General features: G+C 40.9%; 2 protein-coding genes across 7 annotated transcripts in view; one reads left to right on the top strand and one right to left on the bottom strand.

Moving 5' to 3' along the window:
• The window catches only part of GTF3C1 (general transcription factor IIIC subunit 1), a 44,460-nt gene extending 28,555 nt beyond the window's left edge, over window positions 1-15,905 (bottom strand). For 2 of the 3 annotated variants that reach the window (XM_074885822.1, XM_074885824.1), the window contains exons 1-12: window positions 15,663-15,905; window positions 14,750-14,959; window positions 14,395-14,571; window positions 13,145-13,288; window positions 12,487-12,583; window positions 11,872-11,995; window positions 7,772-7,930; window positions 7,004-7,119; window positions 5,162-5,480; window positions 3,161-3,372; window positions 2,525-2,664; window positions 656-809 (exon numbers count right to left, since the gene is read on the bottom strand). In XM_074885822.1, coding sequence (XP_074741923.1) covers window positions 656-809; window positions 2,525-2,664; window positions 3,161-3,372; window positions 5,162-5,480; window positions 7,004-7,119; window positions 7,772-7,930; window positions 11,872-11,995; window positions 12,487-12,583; window positions 13,145-13,288; window positions 14,395-14,571; window positions 14,750-14,959; window positions 15,663-15,883 — 2,073 coding nt within the window. In that variant the 5' untranslated portion in view covers window positions 15,884-15,905. The remainder of the gene's footprint in view (window positions 1-655; window positions 810-2,524; window positions 2,665-3,160; window positions 3,373-5,161; window positions 5,481-7,003; window positions 7,120-7,771; window positions 7,931-11,871; window positions 11,996-12,486; window positions 12,584-13,144; window positions 13,289-14,394; window positions 14,572-14,749; window positions 14,960-15,662) is intronic. The other variant, XM_074885823.1, reaches the window with a different exon arrangement.
• Window positions 15,906-15,995: 90 nt separating this feature from the next.
• Window positions 15,996-20,089, top strand: part of KATNIP (katanin interacting protein) — a 66,302-nt gene continuing 62,208 nt past the window's right edge. For 3 of the 4 annotated variants that reach the window (XM_074885531.1, XM_074885532.1, XM_074885530.1), the window contains exons 1-3: window positions 15,996-16,214; window positions 16,828-16,904; window positions 18,813-18,982. In XM_074885531.1, the coding sequence (XP_074741632.1) occupies window positions 16,843-16,904; window positions 18,813-18,982 (232 nt within the window). In that variant the 5' untranslated portion in view covers window positions 15,996-16,214; window positions 16,828-16,842. Of the gene's footprint in view, window positions 16,215-16,827; window positions 16,905-18,812; window positions 18,983-19,665; window positions 19,935-20,089 lie in introns of those variants that run through there. The other variant, XM_074885533.1, reaches the window with a different exon arrangement.

Below are 20,089 nucleotides of genomic sequence, written 5' to 3'. Positions count from 1 at the left end.
AGGCTGAAAGGGATAAATGAAAAGTCATACCCCATAAGGCCAAACTAATACATATTGTTGCTGAAAGTCCACACACAATTCAGGTTAATAAGATTTCCTGTGCTCTACAGTAATTGTGCAGCAAGTAATTTTCTATAGATTCTCACATTTCACACTAGAGCTACAATGACAAGTCTCAGCTTTACAACTACAGACATTTTAGATCCATAAGCCTCAGTAACAACAGATTTTTGATTTAAAAAAAAATAGATCACATTCTATAAATTTCAACTCAGAAGCTAACTTACAATTTCTCATATACTCTCAGTTTTCAAAAGGGGACTAAACAGAATTGTGTTGCAGCCTGACAGTGCAGGGAGAGAACCACTAATTGCATAACTGGTAAGCAGCTGAACCTCTTAGAAGGGAGATTCAGAGACTTGATCTCTGGACTATTCCTTGGTCTCACAATTATCTGCAGCACAGTAACTGAAAGCATTAATCTGTTTTTCACAGTAGCTTAGTTTGGGACATGTAGCTTCTGGGCAGCTTGACTGTGGGTTCTGCTACAAAAAGTGAAGTCATCCCTGTATATCAGTAAAAAGGACCAAAACATTTTGATAAACCAGAAGGTTGTGAGAAAAGCTGCTTCTGCTGCCAGGATTTGTGCAGTCACCTTTTTACTAATGCCATCTTGAATAACTGTAGTACGATAGAGTCTGAGGAGTCCTTCTCGTGCAAGTTTCTGTACCAGTCGTATGATAGACTTTTTGCAGCATTTAGTGGAGACACCTTCTTGCTTCTCTTGATCCATGACCATTTTCTGAAGCCTAAAAGACACAAAAAATACCATGCATTTTAAGCCCAGCAATGCTCCAAACTGCCTAAGTGGTTTGTTAGAGGATATGAGGTGAAAGGATACTTCCTTACTTCTAGCAATTACTGCTCACTTGTCCTTTTGCTGTAGATAACTGGTAACTAAGCTTTGAATTTCAGCTGTATTTTCTTTGTAACCAAGCTGTTCCTTTTCAGGTGAGGACTGCTGTTCTGCTGAGAGCAAATTCTCAATGCCTGATTTCTGGGTATGGCTATACTGCAGTTATGAATCCAGCCTCCCTAAGGTCAGGAGAACCTACAGCTTTTTTAAGTGGTGATTAAACATACACAGTTTATATTTCCACTTGTGAGCTCAGTTCAGCTTGGGGCAGAAAGAGTTTATACATAGTGGCGTTCAGAGCTCAGAAACTACACATGCATTCACAATATAGATACTCATATCCCATCACCTGAAGCCAGCTCACTTCTTGCCTTGTAGCAGTCTGCAGGGGCATGCTCTCACCCTAGTCTCCTAATGCTGGTTTTCATGCACTTTTTCACAAATGCCCCAGGCCCTACTTCTGACTCTTTCAATCCTGAAGAGTCAATTCTGAGAAAGATATAGAAGGGTATTAAAGGAATAAGGCAGTAAGTGAACATATACATGGACTTCAACTTTACCAAAAGACGACCATATCGTGGTAACTAATGTAACTGGAGTAAGAACACCGTCAGATTTCCTTGGCAGAGACTGCGGAGGGGCAGAACTTTCACTGGTGCTGAGGGAACCTGTGAGCTACCTGTTGGCAGCACTGAAGGGGATAGCAGAGACCCAAAATATCTTCTGAGCCTGCACTTGTATGTGACTAGATCAATCGGTGATGAGTTGCCAGAAGACAAGGCTCTAATTTTACAACACTGCAACTGAACTAGATGACAGAAGGTTTCAAAATTCTCAAACCAGAAGAGAACAAGGCCATGATTTCTTACTAAATTCCTAAGCAGGCAGCCCTGTGTGTATTGACATGCCAGGATCTCATGTGCTGACACAAAAGATGGATGGTGCAATCCTATTTGTGGCAAGAGTCCTGCCAATTTGGGAGCTGGGACTCCAGGAGAGCACCAGAATTTCCATTTCTCTTTGGAGGTGAATCTTAAAAGGCTGAAAGACATTATAACATTCAGGGAAGTATCTTTAGTCCAGGCAAGGCAAGTCAGAAGACCTATAACCATACAACCATGCAAAGAAAAGCAAACCAATGATGACTGACATGAAGATATGAGTCTCTATAATCCATGACAGAATAACACGTGAATAATTGTTGAAACCATGCAGAAATAAAAAACCAACTTATGCAGATGAAAAAATCCTCAAGCAGGGAAGTGCTATATCTTACTATGCAACCCCAAGCACTGGCATACTGTGAACAGAAAAAAAAAAAGTTCTCTAATCCCTGTTTATGGGACATATACCATATAAAAATTCACTTGTGTAATTATCTGCAGAGAACTATTACTGCTTCCAAACAGCTGATTAATTTTTAAGATGCGGTATAACTGCAACCTCCCACACCTTCTGTGTTCCATCCTCTGCAGCATTACAGCATATAGAGCCATCAGGGACAAGAAAAGCCAACAATGGAACCAGCACACAGATTGCTTGCTAAAGTAGTGCTCCTACTACCAGAATGCATCAGGCCCCCAGTACACTGTTTTCAGATGGACTCACGTGAACAAGCTTTCAATTAGCCGGAGGTTTCGGACAGCTTCCACAATGAGATTCCGGCGCTTCAGCAGCCTGTACGTTTCATGAGATCTCTCCACTGCTGTAGCTTTGGAACGCTTTTCCTTCTTTTGGCCACACATCTTCTAGTGCACAGTATGGACAAAACAAAAATTTTACATGAGCTAGTCAATGTCTTCAGCCAAACATTGGTTCCTCACACAGTAGCATCCGAGGAATTCAGAGTTTTGATGTATTTATTTGTAATGAACTAGTCAGATGAGGATTATCTTTTATTTCCCCTTCACAGGCAGGGAGACAGACCAGATGGTATGTACCACTTGTGTGTACAGACAGACATTAAGTGATGACATACATTAAATCAACACAGGGGATTGGGAGAGCACCAGGGAACTAACCCAGAACTGTATTTTGGACCTCTACCTCCTTATCTCCTGGAATAATTTTCACTTAGAACTACAGTGCAGCCAAAATATGAATGTACTTTGAAAATAAATTTAAAAACCCAAACCAATCCCATAAATGACTACAAAAACTATAGCTTGAAGTCTTGCTGTAAAAGTACGTAACTTAGCTCAGACAGCTGTACCAACAAGAAAATAGTAAGACATGTGATCTCACCTTAGGGTCTTCGAGTCTGACCTCCTCCACCACAGCCACATCCCCATCTTCATCAGTGGAATGAGCACAGGTGGAAAGATTGGACTCCTGCTTTAGAGTTTCCGTAGTAGAACTCTCCCCTGAAACCTTGTCTGGGAGCTCATCGGGTTCTTCAAGAATTTGAGGGGAAGGCAGCTTCTTCCTCTGAGACTTCACAGCTGTTGGCTTTGAGCCTGGTTTAAGGGCAAACAGCCTTGTGATTATTCTGCTCTCAGCTTCTTGTAAATGTTCAGCTTCTCTCTCTATAAAAGGCATTCCCCCATCCACCCAGGTAACTGTACTTAAAGGCATTCTGCTTTATTTTTCACATGTTCTTCTACCCTGCTAGAAGCAGTGGTTTGACCATGAATGACTGCATTCAGCCTCCAAAAGTAACGTTTAAAAAAAAAGGGAACTCCCTGTCATCAAATAATTCTCTCCATGCAGAAGCCTCTTTGCAGGCAGACTTAGAAGACAATGAAGGCCCAGATTAGCTTATACAGAAACTGCTGTCTGAGGAAAGAAGAGTTTCTGTCACAGAGATTCTCAAGTTCTGTGAGAAACCTGACTTTTCTGACTCAAAGCAGAACGAGAACAAGAATTTAGTATTGCTCCAAAGATAATATACATAAGAAACGGAGATCTGTTCTCCTCTTCCCCCTTGGAGTTTATCAGAGAAGTTGTAGGAACATTCAAATAGTTAAAATAAATAAAATTAAAAAAATAAACCACCATATCCTCTTTAAAATCCCCAAAAGGCTGGTACCTTTCACATTAAGATGTTCCAAATTAGTAAAGAAAAAAATGAAGCAGTTAGCTTCAGGGGACAAGGCATTTTTGTTACAATATGCTCAGGTGAGTAAGGCTGTGGGTCAAGTCATTCTAAGCCTACTGCTGCTTGAAGGTAGTTAGTTACCATCTTACCTGGTCTTAGACAAGAAGTCAGTATTACTCTATGCACACTCATCCCACTTGAAAGTTCGCATCAGTACATGAAAAAAATACATTTTGCACAGACTCTAAGGCTCAATACCAGACATTTCCAACTGAAAAAGAACCCACTGCTAAGAGGGGAAGAATTTTTATATGATACAATTTAAAAAAAATGTTAACTGGCTGGTGTGTCAGCTCCTGTGCCATTTCCCACACCTAAGATGACATTTACATATCTGATGGAATGAAATGATGCGTTTTAATGAGAGGCACATCCCACCTTTTTCCTTAGCGAGGAAGAAATAGAGTATTCCAAGAAAGACAAAGTGTGTGCAAATCCTTTCTGAAGTCTTCAAGGACGTTAAAAACTAAAGCTCTACCAAGATGGTGCTCTCTGATGGGCACAGCCTGAGCTGTAAGATATTTTGAAAAACAGTGCCCATGCCAGATACCTTGTCATTTCAGCACAGAACTTCCAAGGAAGATATAAAATTTACCCAAGGATGCTGATCCTCTCAGCAGCTTAAAGCCAACCTGACTGCTAGCTACCCACTGTCTCCCCACTATGCTCATTTTTAGCCACATGGTCCTGCCTCCTTCCTTCCAACAGTTTTGGAAGTTGTCTGAACCTCTTGCAGAATCATTTCAGTCCTTCAAGCCACCAGAAAAAACAACTGAATATCCAAGGAGCACAGTGCGTGAGCCCATTTCATTTGCATGGGGAAAAAAGGAGAAATGACATAGGGGTAAGGAGAAGCAGATTATCGTCTCAGTGATTAGTGATAATCAGAAACACTATTTGGCACACAGACACCAAAGCACACTTCAGCCCTGAGAATCTCCAGAGATTACCACACTTAGAGTATTCCAAAACATTAATGATTCTGGGAGGAAAGACAACAGCAAAAAATCATTGCAATAATCAAATAAGTGTAAAAATCAATATATGACAAAAAACTTTAATGGAAGCTAATAGCTTTCTTTTTCTTTAATAAAAGGATCTGTAAGAAAAAGGAAGGATTCTCTCTAAATTTCAAAATAATAATCTACCTTTAGCTGGTGTTGACTGATCATCTTGCAAACTTAATTTCAACGGAGAACCAGAATTGGCCTTCTGACCTTTTCCTCTCTTCTTGCCATCTTTCCCTTCTTCTTCATTGTCAGACTCTGAGACCAAAGTATCATCTTCTCCAGGAGACACATCTTCCACAGGTGGGGAATCTTCTGGCACTAAAGCCAAAGTAACCGTAGCTAACTGCTCACTTCTAGCCTTCTCTCTCTCAAACTGACGGTTTAAATCACTCTCCTCTGCAAAAATGTATGAAATATACTTTGTTGTCCTTTGCCGACCTTCATCCTCCATAAAACCCTAAGGAAATAGTTGGAATGTTATTTTACCACCTTATTTCTCCATTCTTGCAGTGTTCTCCAGCATCAACAGTGGGAAAATTTTCTCCTTTTTTTCTAAACAAAAATGTTGACTAACCTTAACATATAGAAATCAAAAGAAGTATTATGCTTGAAAAAACAAATAAATCTGCATTACCTGCATACTAGAATGAAATGCCTACAGTATGTGGGATGTAGAAAAGTCTAAGGAAGAACAAACTGTATGTAATCGGACTGGAAATCACTTTTTTTTCAGAAAAAAATTTCTGTGAAATAACTGCAATGCAGAAGTGAATCAGACATGAGTGGAACTGCTGTTACCCTGTCTACTACATCAGGTGCTTTCAAGTATCTAGAAACTCAAACACTTAGCCTATCAATAAGGGAAGATTTCATCTTCACAGTCGACTTAGGAAAAAGTATGTTTAGATATTCCAATGGTTTATATGGTTTGTTTTTAATTCTTCAGACTGTTTTACCAAATGACAAGATTTTAGTAAAAATTTCTCTATTGAGGTAAGATGGCAATTATCCTGCCTTTGTGAAAAGGGGCAGGGGGGTGCATATGAGAAATGACAGCTGAATTTGTTCATCTTGTTGAAATGAAAAAAATATTGAAATATCTGGAAATAAGGAGTTTAATCACCAAAGCCTCTACAAAAGTAACTGGTTTTTTTCCAGAATTTACAGGTATTTTCAAAAGGCAAGTAGATTAATCATTTTACATGTACAGAAGGTCACCAACAAGATCCTTCAGTAGAGGATCTTACAAAACAGAAGTTGCCTTATAATCAAAAATTAAGCAAGTGGCATTTTGAGTTGAGAGACATTTATGTTCATCTCTATAAAGTACCAGCCCCCAGGTCACTTGGGTTGCCACAGCTTACAGTGAACGACTTCAGTAAGTCTTTGAGGCCAGGTGAACCAGGGTGGAGGCCAGTTCCTCTGCCCCATCTCTTTTTGGAGGGCAGACCTGCATCACAGTGCTAGGAACAGTGTTCTCTGGAATGCTGTGAAGCAGCATCCAGCAGAATCCCACCAGCTAGTGTGGATCACCAGAATGCATGCTCCATACTGATAGAAAATCTAGGGCTATGTGCATTTTTCTCCACAATCTTTATTACTTAAGCACCCAGTCACAAACCAATGTAAAATACCTGTACATCTGGGTCACCAAACTATCAAATGTCAAGGCAGCTAACCAGGAAAGAATACAGAAAAGGTGTGCTAGAACAGGAGATACAGTACATTCTAACAACTAGGCCTAGTCCTCAGATTACAGTAAGTTAAAAACTTAATACTTTTTGAACACTTGTCTTATATACCTTTTCTTCAGTTGAAGTCATACTCTTATCAGTCTTACCAGGACTCTTTCACAGTCAATTCTCAAATCACTGCTCTTTCGATTGTTTGAGGTTAACAACGTTATAACATAGTACCACAGTAATCACGATTCTATTTCCAGCTTCAGTAACTATCTAAATGATTTTATTTTAACCTTACCTTGACAACTTTGTATCTCTCCAGAAGACGACAGAGCATCCTTGCTTCTAGCTTCCCCACATTCATAGCCAAGCGAATTTCTGCCTGAGAAATACCTTTGGTTCCCCTACTTTCAACTGTTTCAGAAAGGAAAACCAAAAAATAACTCAGGGAAATAACCTGACCAAATTTTATATATATATATATATATATATTTGTATATACATTCATATTTGCTCTGAATAACTGTATATATCAAAATATAAAATTTAACGTTTCCCACTAACAACTAAAGACATTTTCACAGACATATAGGATATACAGTCAAATACTGTCATAAACCACAATTTTATGCAAAGCAGTGCCCCAGCAGAATGAGGTTTGAAGGTGATAGCTTCACATTAAAAGCAGGGGTGGATTTTTCCCCTGAGAACTTTCCACAGTTAGATATTAATTTCTCCATTATGAAAGGAAAAGAGATAGAAGAAGGAACACTGTTTTCTTCATCACCTTTTCTCATCCCACCACAACATCCTGTTTCTACCATGCTGTTTTATGTGGGTGGTACTGAGGAGTTGATAAACTTCCATGGAGGGCTAACAGGTGGCAGCACCTATAGCTCCAGTCTAAACTGAACATCAAGCTCATCTTTTCCAGGAAAAATTGACACTTTGATACATAAAAAGCAATAAGAATTTTAAAAAACCCCACAATATATACCCTTCTTTTATACATACAAGGAGTAAGGCAATGGTAAAAATCTTTAGCATGTCTTACTGTATCACCTACTTAGCTCATAAGCCTGGGTGAGCATATCCCTTTCACAAACAATATCCACAGGCTGAACTGCTTTTGTGATGATCTCCTCTTCATCATCATCATGATAATCTTCCATTTTCTTCCGAAATTCCTTTACTAATTTAAGGCAGCGGACCATGACATCAGTCCCTGTGAACATGGATGTTAGTAACAACTCAACAAAATGCAGGGTGCGTGCGCTTGTTTGAATCACTTTATTTCTTTCAGCAGCATGAAGCAGCAGTGCAACGGGGAACAAATGACCAAAGACAACTGTTTATTTCTAGGAAGTGTTTGCAACAGCTTTTCCCTATATATGAACGTGTCCAATACTGACTAGCTGAGTTTTTGAGGTACATCTGTGTCAACATTAGGACTGCCCAATACAGTGATTTACGAGCAGAACGGAAAACACTGAAATAACAGGAGAAATTTCAACAGCACAAATAAATCAATGAAAGGATTAAGTGCTGATCCACAGTATTATATCTCCAGAACGCATATCTGACTGTGAGATCACTCACTGGGTATAAAAACACTCCTTTTCTTCCACAGACTCAAAGCATTTTCACTTATGTGACTTAAATGCAAGTCACATAATGAAAGAAAACTACATTTGAAGATACAGAACTCGTACAATAAGCTACCTGGTTGTAAAACTGTTCCTTAACACAGGATTGCCCTTCCTTGGCACTGATCAAAGCGGGTATCAGTTGGTGGGCCCTATCAAATGCTACCACGAGTTCCAAATCATTAAAAATCCCAGGACCTAAAAGAACTATCAGCTTACCGTATGCCCTAGCACCTTCTGTATCTGTATGCATGCATGTTGGAGGAAGCATACACAAAGCAACTAGCATTCTGAAGAAAAGGCTCAAACAGAAGAGTCCTACCCCATCCAGTAAGCTCTTACAGCAAAACTAAAATGTACAGTTATGTTGCCCAGGTCCAACATCACTTTGAGAAGAGCTTCTTCTCAGCCTTTGTCTGCTGATTCCACAACACATGGTATCAGTTATATTATGGAAGCTTTATGCGCAACCATGTATGAGCAGCTGAGCTTCTACATTTCTTGTGCAAAGTCCTCACCTACTCTCTCCACCTAGGAAATGGCTAGGTTTGTCAACATGTATAGTGTACTATAAGTATATGCAATGAAAATGGAGACACAAAATCTAAGGTTGTTGTATACAAGGACAGAACACACTGATGCCAGCCAGCCACAAGAGCATCATACATGACTGAATCCCACATCTTAACACGTTACTGTGCACTGGCTGGGCTGAAGTAACTCTCTGCCTACTTTACCCGTCTGGGATCTCATAGAAGAGTGGGGACAGATGGCTTCAGGAGAGCTGTAGCGATGCTGCTCCCCGATATAAGGATGACCTACTATCATCAGTGTCATCTAGCTCCTGCTGAACAATTTCAGAGACCAGTGGTAAGTGAGAACTAGGTTACTGCACACTGCCAGCTTATCAAGTTGCAGTGATTCAGCAGCTCCTGCAGAAGTAGCCAATTCATCCTGCAGCAGTGGGTGGGAACACCTACAGCCATCCCTATTCCTCTGGCACAGCCCTGCTGTGAAAAATGCCAGGTGAAAGCTGTAGTTGAAATCATTAAGCTGATGAATTTTATCTTATGTATATATATGATCAGTTACTGAAGCCTAGCTGACATGAAGTTAATTCACAGTAACTTTATCATGTGACTGAGCTCCAGGCCAGACAATTCCATTATTTCTCCTCAGTCTGAATCCCTTCTCTGCCAGCATCCTAAGATACTGCTTAGGATAGTAATTAAGTGCTGACATTTTGGTAAGGCTACAGGCACTGTTATCACATTCTTTGTATTTCTACAGCCCATTAATTTTCACTTGAAGCAGTATTTAAAAAAAACAAACCACCACCACACAACAAAAACCAACCAAACAAAACCCAACCAGTTTCTTTTACTTTAGCTCCTGCCACCCAATAATGTGCTTCCCATAGCAGATGCTCTGGCTTCATCCTCAGCGTGTCCCACATATTTCTATCTGCTTTTTCATGTAACTCCAGAGATTACACTATCTTGATCTCTGATTAAAATCAGCTATTATTAATGCATCAAGTTTAATACCTAGTGTTTTTTAAGGCGTTTTTGTGGATTTTCAGCTTTTTTATCTGTAAGATGGAATGATCATTCACATGAAAGCTACATCAGGTGGCATTTCTCATGACAAACTTAAGCAGTAAGATTGCCACCGCGCCAATCTCTGACAAAACATGAAACATCTACCCCCTTGCGGGTTGCCACCAAATTTACAAATGGACTTGTATTTTCTTGTCTTCAAGTAAATACTTTAATTGGAAATCAGATATTTTTGCTACAGATTATAAACTCTTTCAGCAATACTATCTGGTCTTTTGGGTTTTATTTGCAAGTGTCTTCAGCTCATTAGAACATCTGTGAAACTTAAGTGAGTATGAGGAGGTATAACCAAATATAACCTGGTGTAATACTACTCAAACATAGTGTAAGAGAGATTCTAGGTTTTTGTCCATGGCAATACTAAACGGCCTGACTAAAGGAATCCTTATCATACAAGCCCCTGTACGTTGAGACACCAGAATTTCAAACCAGAAATATGCTATGTACAATACTTATTTTGTAAAAATGTGATAGTTTTCCCCATATATTTTATTGTATACTGATCTATTCTAGAATATTTTTTTGAGGATCTCCACTGCCTTTTTGAAACTGTGAACTTAAAATGAATTTTCCTGTGTAAAACTCCCTCTGATATTATTATGTGAAGGAGGCAGACCTGTGTATTTCATGACAAATGAACTCGTTCAATCACTCCCTTATTTATTGGGTACAATGTGGGAGATTTCTCTCTGAACCATGCTAGATGCTGTACCTACTTTCGGCTGTTGCTTCTCTTTGTTCATAATACAGTTTTCCTACAGAGGGATTTCCGTTCCCCAGACTTAAAAGATATAAAGAAATTTGTTGTCTTATCAAGAGCCTTAATCCAACTCCATGTAACTGGCGTTTGCTTTTGTCTTCTTGAAGTTCTCCCGTTTTTATTAGCTCTTTCACTTCTTCCTTTATGATCACTCCTATTCACAAAGACTATGTAATTTGCAATGTTTAGTTCGTATCAGGTTTTTTTTTAATTTTTTCACAAACAGTTCACTACATCTCTGAAAAACACACTGTTCATCTTTTAGAACTATTTTCTTTTTAACCCTTGCAAATCTGCATCTTCGGATTTTCCTGTGATTAAAGATTTGGTTCAGATTTCTTTAAGCAACTGCATTAATTCCATTGGTGACACTATCCTTCCTCATACTCTTTCTATTATTACTTCTTGTAGTTTTTCCCCACGCGAGTTTTATCTGCATCTCTTTCTGACAGCAGTTGCTTTTTGTTCCCTTTCTTCATGCAGTTTTGTTCTTCTCTGTCTTTCCACTACATGTTTGGAAGTCATCAGCAGTTCTTGCAAACCTATTAAATTTGAATTCAAAGCTGGTTATGCATTAAACTATCCCTATGATTTTTTTGAATAGTAGTTGTTGGCTATCTTGCTTACTTCAAGAATTCCAAGGCAGTGCTGTGGAAGCTGACTTTCCTAATTTGATATGAAACTTTCCAGAGAAACTTTGTATTCTCATGACTTTCAGCAAAAGCCATAACTAAGATGGTTTGTTTCTTTAGCTTATTTCTAATGGTCTTTTTTGTTTCATATAACTTTTTATATATTTTTGTCAAGTTTATTGACTTGTCATTCAACTTCAACCTGAAATGTCAGCAGACTGCTCTTTGTCCCTAGTCTCTGTTTTGGCTTGAGCAGTCTTATTAAGAATCACAATTCACTGAAACAGCTTGCACTGATAAACAACAAACTTGCCTGCAGCCATTTCTTAAAAATCTGGAACAAATACTTAATTTGAGTGGGCTGCAGTGTTCTACCTTAATTAACACCTTTTTCCATGTAACTGCATAGACAGATTTTCACTTACGCGCCTTTTAAGATTTGAAGCTTATAGAGAGAATGGCATAAATATAACTACACAAAAATAAAGCAAAAATAAGGTTCTAGCTACCTTTCTTAGTCTTGTAGGGTCCTCCATTGGGGTGTATATCTTGTAATGGGATGGATATTACCTTGGCTAGGCCAGCATTCATCATATACTGATACAGACGTTTGAAAGTTCTCTCACAAAGACCCTAATGCAAAGAGAAATGGCAAAAGTCAGTGTAGTCCAAAAGCCTCACCTGTAGGTGACTGGTATCAAAGACATTCATACTGCCTGTTCTTAAAACACACTGATTTGGGGTAGGATATCGAAGAAGGATCTTAAAAGTCTGCTAGTGCTGACACCAGGCGCAGCGTGAGATGCTTCTGGAACGTGTTCTGTCCCTCCAACTCTACCTTCCAAACAAGCAGCAGCAACCTGCAGCAGCACTGTGCAAGTAAGAATTGCATGATGACATCCATTGACAAAAAACCTATTCGATCCACAGTTTCAGAAAGAACTCCTTCCTTATGACAAACAGCATCAGTAACTTGATCTAGTAGGTTTTGAAGATCCTTCTTTTGATATCCTACTCCGAAATTTTGTGCAACTTTAAAAACACAGGCAGTATGAATGACTGTCTTTGATACTAATCACCTAGATTCTGTACGAGTGAGAATTTAAAAGAGTAATGAATCTCACCAATTCGTCCCTCAAGTTTCCTAATGTTTCCATCTGGTTTGAACGAGCACTTAGCATACTTGAGAGCTTCTCCATCAGAATATCATATTTGCTCCTCCTAACCAAGAAAATTATTTTACATGTAAGCATGCATGTAACTTTATAAACAGAAGTTATATCTTTACAGAATGTCAGTCACTAGCTAAAGTATGCTGAAGTGTTCTCAGATTGTTTTAGGAATTATAGTTTTCTTTTCCTTCTGCAAATAGCACATGAGAATTTGTCACTAAGAAGAGACCCTGAAGGAACAGTTACTCAGCCCAGACTGTTATTTCATTGGCAATACACAGAAGCACAGGTTACTCATAAACAAAATAGGAAAACAAAAAATGAGAAATGTGTTTTAAGTGAGAACACTCAAAATTAACAGAATGATTAGTGCCACAGTAAGAAGAGTTAGGCTTATGTAGGCAGGTGACAGGCACTAGAATACCCTATTGTTTACAGCTCCAAGACAAGTTTAGAACTGTCTAGCATTCTGGAGACGAGTTAATAAAGAAATTGAGAAGAGTTAATACCAAGAAACTTTGATGATTCTGTGACAATAGAGCAAACTTCCATCATAGTAAAAGGTCACAGTCTACCCAGGAGATCTTTCAAACGTCTGAGTGGCACATACCTATCAACATGAAAGCGAGTCAGAAGTAGAAGAATTGAGTGTTGCTGTGCTCCACTTGGTAGTCTTATGACATGGGACTGCATTGTTATGAGGCCATTTCTGTCCAGTACTCTTCGGTGATAATGAATTTTTCCAGCATCCACCCTAAAGAAAAGATGGCAAGGTATCTATAGGCATAGGAACTTCTGCAAATAAACTCTACCCAGTATCCCAAAACACTTTACCTAAGTTATCTATGGTCTTAGTGACATATGTTAATTTATAAAGTGACAATCTCAAAATTAGGAAGCACCAAAATTAAGATAACCTGTGAAATTGATTTTCATAGTTAATCCAAGTAAACAAGAGAAAATACCTCCAGTTTTAACCCTCCAGTCTCTATGCACAATCGCAGTGTCATGACATGGTTTGATCAGACAGCTGAACCAATACCGCATCCTCAGGCCCTCCTTCTCCATCCTCTCTTTCTAACTCCTGGCTACACCACAATCACTGCCCCCCTGGTATTCATCTCATTCCTTGGTGAGCTGACAGAAAAGTATCCACACAAGATTTCTCCTCTGCCCCTATCATTTTAGTTACCTAAAAGAGCTTCCTAAGTGGCAAAAAACAATGCCAGAGTGGTTTGCAAGCTACATACACTTCACCTCCTAGAAGCAGTGAATCCTTAACAGCAATGCTAATATTCTCCAGCACTGCAATACAAAACCAGAAGTTCTCCAAGAGGCTGTGTAATGCTCCTCCATCAATGAAATACATGGTCTGATCTGGGAGCTGGTAGCTTGGGCTCCCATTCAGGTCATACAGAGGAAGATGTAACACTGGGCAAATGCTGGGGACAAAACGTGGGCGTCCGAGAATCTCTTCAGAACTCAGGCAGGATAAGATGCTTACTTAGCAGTTTAGAAAAGGAAGTGAAAAGCATCGTTCCATCCCAAATTCGAAGAAAAAGTTATTTGGAGAAAGCAAAAACTTCCACAAAATCAAAACTTGTGTATTGACCCAATAGACAATCTCTGGTTCCATGAGAAAATATCAGGAAGTATAATGAACTCAAGGAAGAGACCAGTATACTTCTAGCAGTACAGGCCCCAAGAACCAAGTGCTCCTGGTAGTAAGGATGAGACACTACCAACACAGATATGAGTTTAAATCAATACACAGGAATTCTTAAGCAGACAGATCTTTATAAATAACCAGTGGGAACTTACTAGCTTTGATTTAATTCATACAGCAAGATGTACACTTACTTGAAAGCCCCGCTGTGAAGGTCCCTCTGAAGTTCTCCTTGCCACCTAGCACGACCTAAACGCTCCAATATACAGTAGGAGAAGTCGGGGAGTTTTAAGTCAGGGTCCCCCTCCCAGCCTATCAGAGCTCTGTAACGCTGGTCTTGGGAAGCAACAATGACTAGTTTCTCTCCCCATCTAAGAAACAGAAGGGAAAGTAACAAATTATTCTTAGTTCCATAAAACCAGAGAGATCAATCACTTTTGCCCCACAAACATGATCCTTGATATAATCTGCAAGAGTGAGGACTAAATTCTAAATCTTAAGTTAAAAATCTTTTAATAGATTAAGGCCAGATATAAGGATTTCACTCACTTTTCAACAGCTTCTGTATAAGTATAGCAAGGCTGCAAATCCTTCCTCCTTATTTGATCAGTGATATCTACTCTCTCTTTAAAATACTGGCAGGAACCTTGTATGCCATCTTTATTATCTAAAATCATGTGGACAGGATAAATATCATCTGAAGAAACAGGATCTCTTTTGGTTTCCAGTATTCCTGTCTCAAGGTCTATTTCTTCGTATCTGAAATAAAAGCAGAGAGCTAACACTTAACCAAGCAAGGGGAATTTGGAACTGAAACATAAAATTGTCACAAACCATGCTGATACCTCTATGAAATATCTTGGACAAGTGAAGCTTTTTGGAAAATTCAAAACTGGAAAAACACAAAGAGCAGAGTTGTGTTCCTTGAGTACAACCAAACATTTATCAGCATGCAGAGTGTATGAGGCAGGAGGAGAGGAATACCTCTGACCTTCAAAAATTCAATGATACTGAAGTGGCGAGAATAAAAGAAACATACATAAATACTAGTTTACAGAAAAGGAAAACAACAGGTACATCCACCCTGATGAACTGGGACATATAAATCCCGTTTGTACCTAAGTGGTAAACAGTCACTGTAATGGAAACCTTGCCGGGACTCCCATGCAGGCCTCCTAAAGAGCAGGCTTCAGAGCCGCCCGCCGCCGTGCTGCCCTCAACCAGCTACTGAAGAGCCCTTCCAGCGAAACCTGAGCGGCTCCAGAGAGCGAGCAGAGCCGCCGGGGCGGCCGGAGAGCCAGGCCCGAGTGAGCCCCGTCAGCGGGACAAGCCCTCAGCGGGCGCCCTGCGGGGCACTCCGCCCGGCGGGAAGGGGGGAGCGCGGCGGCCGGCGAGAGGGGCGGACCGGGCCGGCTGGGCCCGGCGGAGCGGGAGGCGCGGGGCCCGCCGGAGCTGCCCTCACCGGTCGTGCAGGCGGAGCGGCTGGCGCGCCCGCGGCAGCAGGTAGAAGCGGACGTCGGGCTGGGCGCTGAGCGCGGCCCAGAGGAGCTGCTGCGTGGCGGGCTCCAGCGGCAGCGGGAAGGGCGGCGTGCGGGCGCCCAGGCGGTGCCACAGCGCGCCCGGCGTGATGCCGTCCAGCCCCTCGAGGGCCACCTCGTCCAGCAGCGCCCACAGCGGCTCCATCCCGCTGCCGCTGCCGGCCGTGGGCCCGCGCGCCGGAAGTGACGTAACCACCGCGACGGTAACCACGGCAACGCGCAAACAGGGCAGCGGCGGCGCGGCGCGGCCTGGCCCGGCCCGGCCCGGCCCGGCCCGGCCTCGGAGGGCTTCCGTCCGGCGGGAGCTCTGTCCCCGGGTTTCTCCCAAGCCCGGCGCCGCAGAGGCAGAGCGTGGGGGGTCGGGCCCAGGGCCCTGCTCTGCCGCTGGGGAGAGCTGTCAGTTCCGCCCCAACGCTGCGGGGCCTCAGCGAGGGCGCGGGAAGGGGCGGTGTTTTGGCAGAAGTACTCTGTAGTCGGTAAGAGACAAAGTACGGGGTTTCTTTTTGTGGTACAGAACTAAATTAAACGTTCTGGTGGTAAGTTTAAGCTTCCGAGCTTATAAGAGGGCACCCTATCACAACTTGCAGCAACTTTGGGATACTTGATGGGAATTACTGGAAAAGTTCCTATTTCCTGAAAGGCAAGCAAGGTAAAATCTTTAATTAAGCACTGTAAATGTATACAGTCTCTGCAGCGAGTAAGTTCTAGAGTTAACTGACCTCACGAGCAGTAGCAATTCAGGAAAACCATCCTTCAGTTGGGCTTTGGGTATGGCCCTTTCAGCTTGTGCCCCAGAATTGACTTGCTTGTCAGTTCTTGGATTATAAACTCATTATAACATATGCCTTCCATTTTTAATATTTTTAGGCTTTTCAGTAACTTGTGAAGGGATCTGAAAAATAAGTCAAACAAGTAACACTCCCTCTGTTCTTCAGGAGCTTGATTTGCTACACTGTCAGCTTCATGCTTTGTTGAAGGAGGAACTTTTTTCAGTTTATAGTATTCTTGTCTATTGAGGGTGCAAAACCAGTAGTACTCTATAATAAATCATTTCTATACTTCAGCGTGACAATTATGTTCTCATTTCAGCTTTATATTAAGGACATGGTGACCAACTTTGATGAAAAACATGATGAATACTTAATATCCCTTCAGCAGAGAAACCGGTATGATACAGAATTATTGCCACCATTGAGTATGTAATATCTGCTGTGTAGTATCTAATATAGTATCTAATATCAGCAGCTGTGAATATTAGTTTAAAAACTTGTTTTTTAAGCTTGTGATGCAAAGTCTGACTTGGTGTGTCTTAAAGCATTCAGGTGATTCTCTTCCCTTTCTTTGCTAAGTACATCAAAGTTCTTATTTCTAGAGGAGATCACAGTATTTCTTCAGCATACTTTAAAAGATACATAAATTCATTAACAAAATAGTTATTGTTTCCATGGCTGACAGGGAAGATTTTTGTTTATAGGACAAGAGGTTCTCGATTCAGAAGTAATTGGCAGGTCACACTGTATGAGGATGATGTTGTGAGTCAAGGTTTCTATGTTGTCAGAAACACAGACAATTGTATGCAAAAGTTGCTAAAGTTAAATGTGTAAAGTTAGATTCTGCTAAAATGGGAGATAAGGACATCTAGGTTGCTTTTGCAAACTTCAGTACCTTTCAGACAAGTATAAAACATTTCTTTTAATCTTTGTTCATGTGAACCTTCCTGTCGTACCCTAGACAGATGAATTTAATAGGTTAATTCAGAAGGGTCTGCAGAACTTTGTTGCTGGATTCCCTCCTTTACAACAAGCCATAAGAATTTACTCAACTCAACATATAACAAACTGAATGGGTTGGTGGAAAGACCAAAAAAACCTACAAAAGCCACAATTATGTTAGAACTGCCAATTTTGTGAACATGGGTTTCTTTTGTATATAATCTCCTAAAGCAGTTTTAGAAAATAATAAAACCAAATTATTTAATGATTGAAATAACTTGCATCCTTATTATTGGAGCTCTAATTCTGAATTTTGGTGGAAACAAATGCTACAGAATTACACCCTGACAAGCAGGTGGGAACTGTACCTCGCAGAAGAGGCACGCTCATGGATGGGCACAGCGGGGGATGCAGAGCAGCCTGTGTGGGAGCAGGTCAGGTACCGCCCTTGGCTAGTCACAGCCACTTCTGCTAGATCCAAAACTAACAGAAACAGCTCGTCATGTGCCAAAACATCACCAGTCAGAGCAGCCTGGGGTGGATTTAAGAGAGCGGTGGCTGCAGGGGGTGGGGTGCTCCTGCAGAGGCCTGCTGCCTAGAGGATGGCTGGGGACACGGCTGGGGACACACTTGCAAAAAGGTGACTCATGTCAGAACAGATACACCCCTGGGGGACTTTGGCCTGTGGATTGACCCACCCTGGAGTCAGAGGGAAACCAGGAAGCAGCATGCAGGGCCGGGCGCAAATTGTCACCCACATGACCCCAACCTCCTGGCCTGCATGTCACCTCACCAGTGGAATTAGGGTGGACTGAGTATAACACACGGAGAAAGGAGGAAAGATGAGACTTGGAAGAGGGAGGGTAGGTGTTTCACTGAGATTGAGTCTGGGGAAGGGTGCTTTTTTAACCAGACTAATTTTCTGGTATCGCTAACTGCATTATTGATTGGGGGGCTTTCCCCCTCGAGTTTCAAAACACAAATAACCTTTTTTTTTTCCTTGAAAAGAGCTCAACCATTTTTAAGCTTTTTGAAATTCTGAGTAAAACTCTTAAAAATTTTCAAGAAGAAAAGTTAAATATGCTAAATGCCAAATGGAAAAAATAGCATGAAATTAGAAACAACATGGAAAAAAATCTCAAAAAGGAGAGGCTTGATCTAACTTTGTATGTCACAGCATGTGGGTACTCATACAAGCATTACAGAACAGGAACAGGTCCTGGAAACTATGTTCTGAAATTGTTATTTAAACTATGAACATATTTTTCAGCTTTGTGACATTGTGTGTTTTTGTATTTATTGCTAATCTGACCATCTGTATATGCACCGAGTAAGGATGAATTACTGTCTTTTCTACTCCAGGCTACTGGGACGTTTAAAAAGAAAGGATCCTATACAAATCAAACTGGAGCAGTTAGAACAAGGATTTTCTCTGTATCTGAATGGAGCTAATTCAGAGCTGAGAAATTACCGCAAAAAAATCAACTCACGTGGCTACCTTAAAAAGGAGATAAAGACCACCAGGACAAATGGTGAGTTACATGAGAGTTTTACAGAGATTGCAGTCTAGAACTATTTTAAACATTTACTCACTGGAGCTGTAATTCAGTCAGTGAGGTTACTGGTCAGGCTGTGATAAAGAGACAGCAGCATTTGAGCTTGGTGGAATGAAATTCCGTGGGACTCTTTCATCAGAGTACTTAAGCTGGTTGTATGTAAGGAGCGGTCTCTGCAACACCCTATCAATTTTTCAATTGATCCCTGGCTAGTTCCAAAGTTTAACTTCCCCACCTCTCCATTTGTTAAACGGTCATAACTAAAACTAAAATATTTGACATGTATATAAACTGTCAGTGTAAAATAATGGTATACCTTTGTCTGATACATAACACCATTAATAGGCTTTAAAATCTGATGGACTTCAATGTTATCTGAGTCTGGTGTCCTGTACACAAATGACATTTGATGACATAGACCAGGGGTTCTCAACCTTTCCTTCACCACGGACCCCCTTTAAATACCTTTCATGGCTGCAGACCACCAAGACTTAATTCAGGATTTAAAGCAGTAGACTGCATCAAATATTTATTTCAGTTTTCTCATGAAGGGTCTTCAGATTTGGAGAGAAGGGAAAATAAGTTAATCTGTTAATGCACGCACTCCTATTATCTTTATTGCAATGATTCCATATGAATTTAAAATAATAGCATCAACACTCTTCTTGCTCAAACGGCCCATGTTATGGTATTTTAATGTGCTAATTCCAAATTTGATTCCAATTTTTACATTAAAATTCGATGAAAAGGTTTTACAATTCTTCTCACCTCCCCCCTTGTTTGTCTGTGTTCAGTCACCATATATTTTTGTTTACGGGTCCAGGGCCACCATTTGGAGGAACAGACTTCAGTCCAGTTGTGGCCCTAAAGAGGGGGCCGGGCCGTTGGATTAAGAAAATGTCTTTAAGAGAGAAACCGCCTAGTTAAAGTGGGTCCCACCAACCTTACTAACACCGAATATACGAGTGCGTCAGGGCAGGTGGGGCGGGGGGGGGGCTTGAGTATGAGAGGAGCATTGAGGGGAGGGGGCTGTGGGAAGAGGAGGCGCAGTGCTTGCCACTGGCAAGATCAAATGTTTCCGGG

The sequence above is a fragment of the Strix uralensis genome, chromosome 16 (assembly GCF_047716275.1).
Source record: "Strix uralensis isolate ZFMK-TIS-50842 chromosome 16, bStrUra1, whole genome shotgun sequence".
Taxonomy (NCBI): Eukaryota; Metazoa; Chordata; class Aves; order Strigiformes; family Strigidae; genus Strix; species Strix uralensis.
This window is presented reverse-complemented; position numbering and strand designations above follow the sequence as displayed.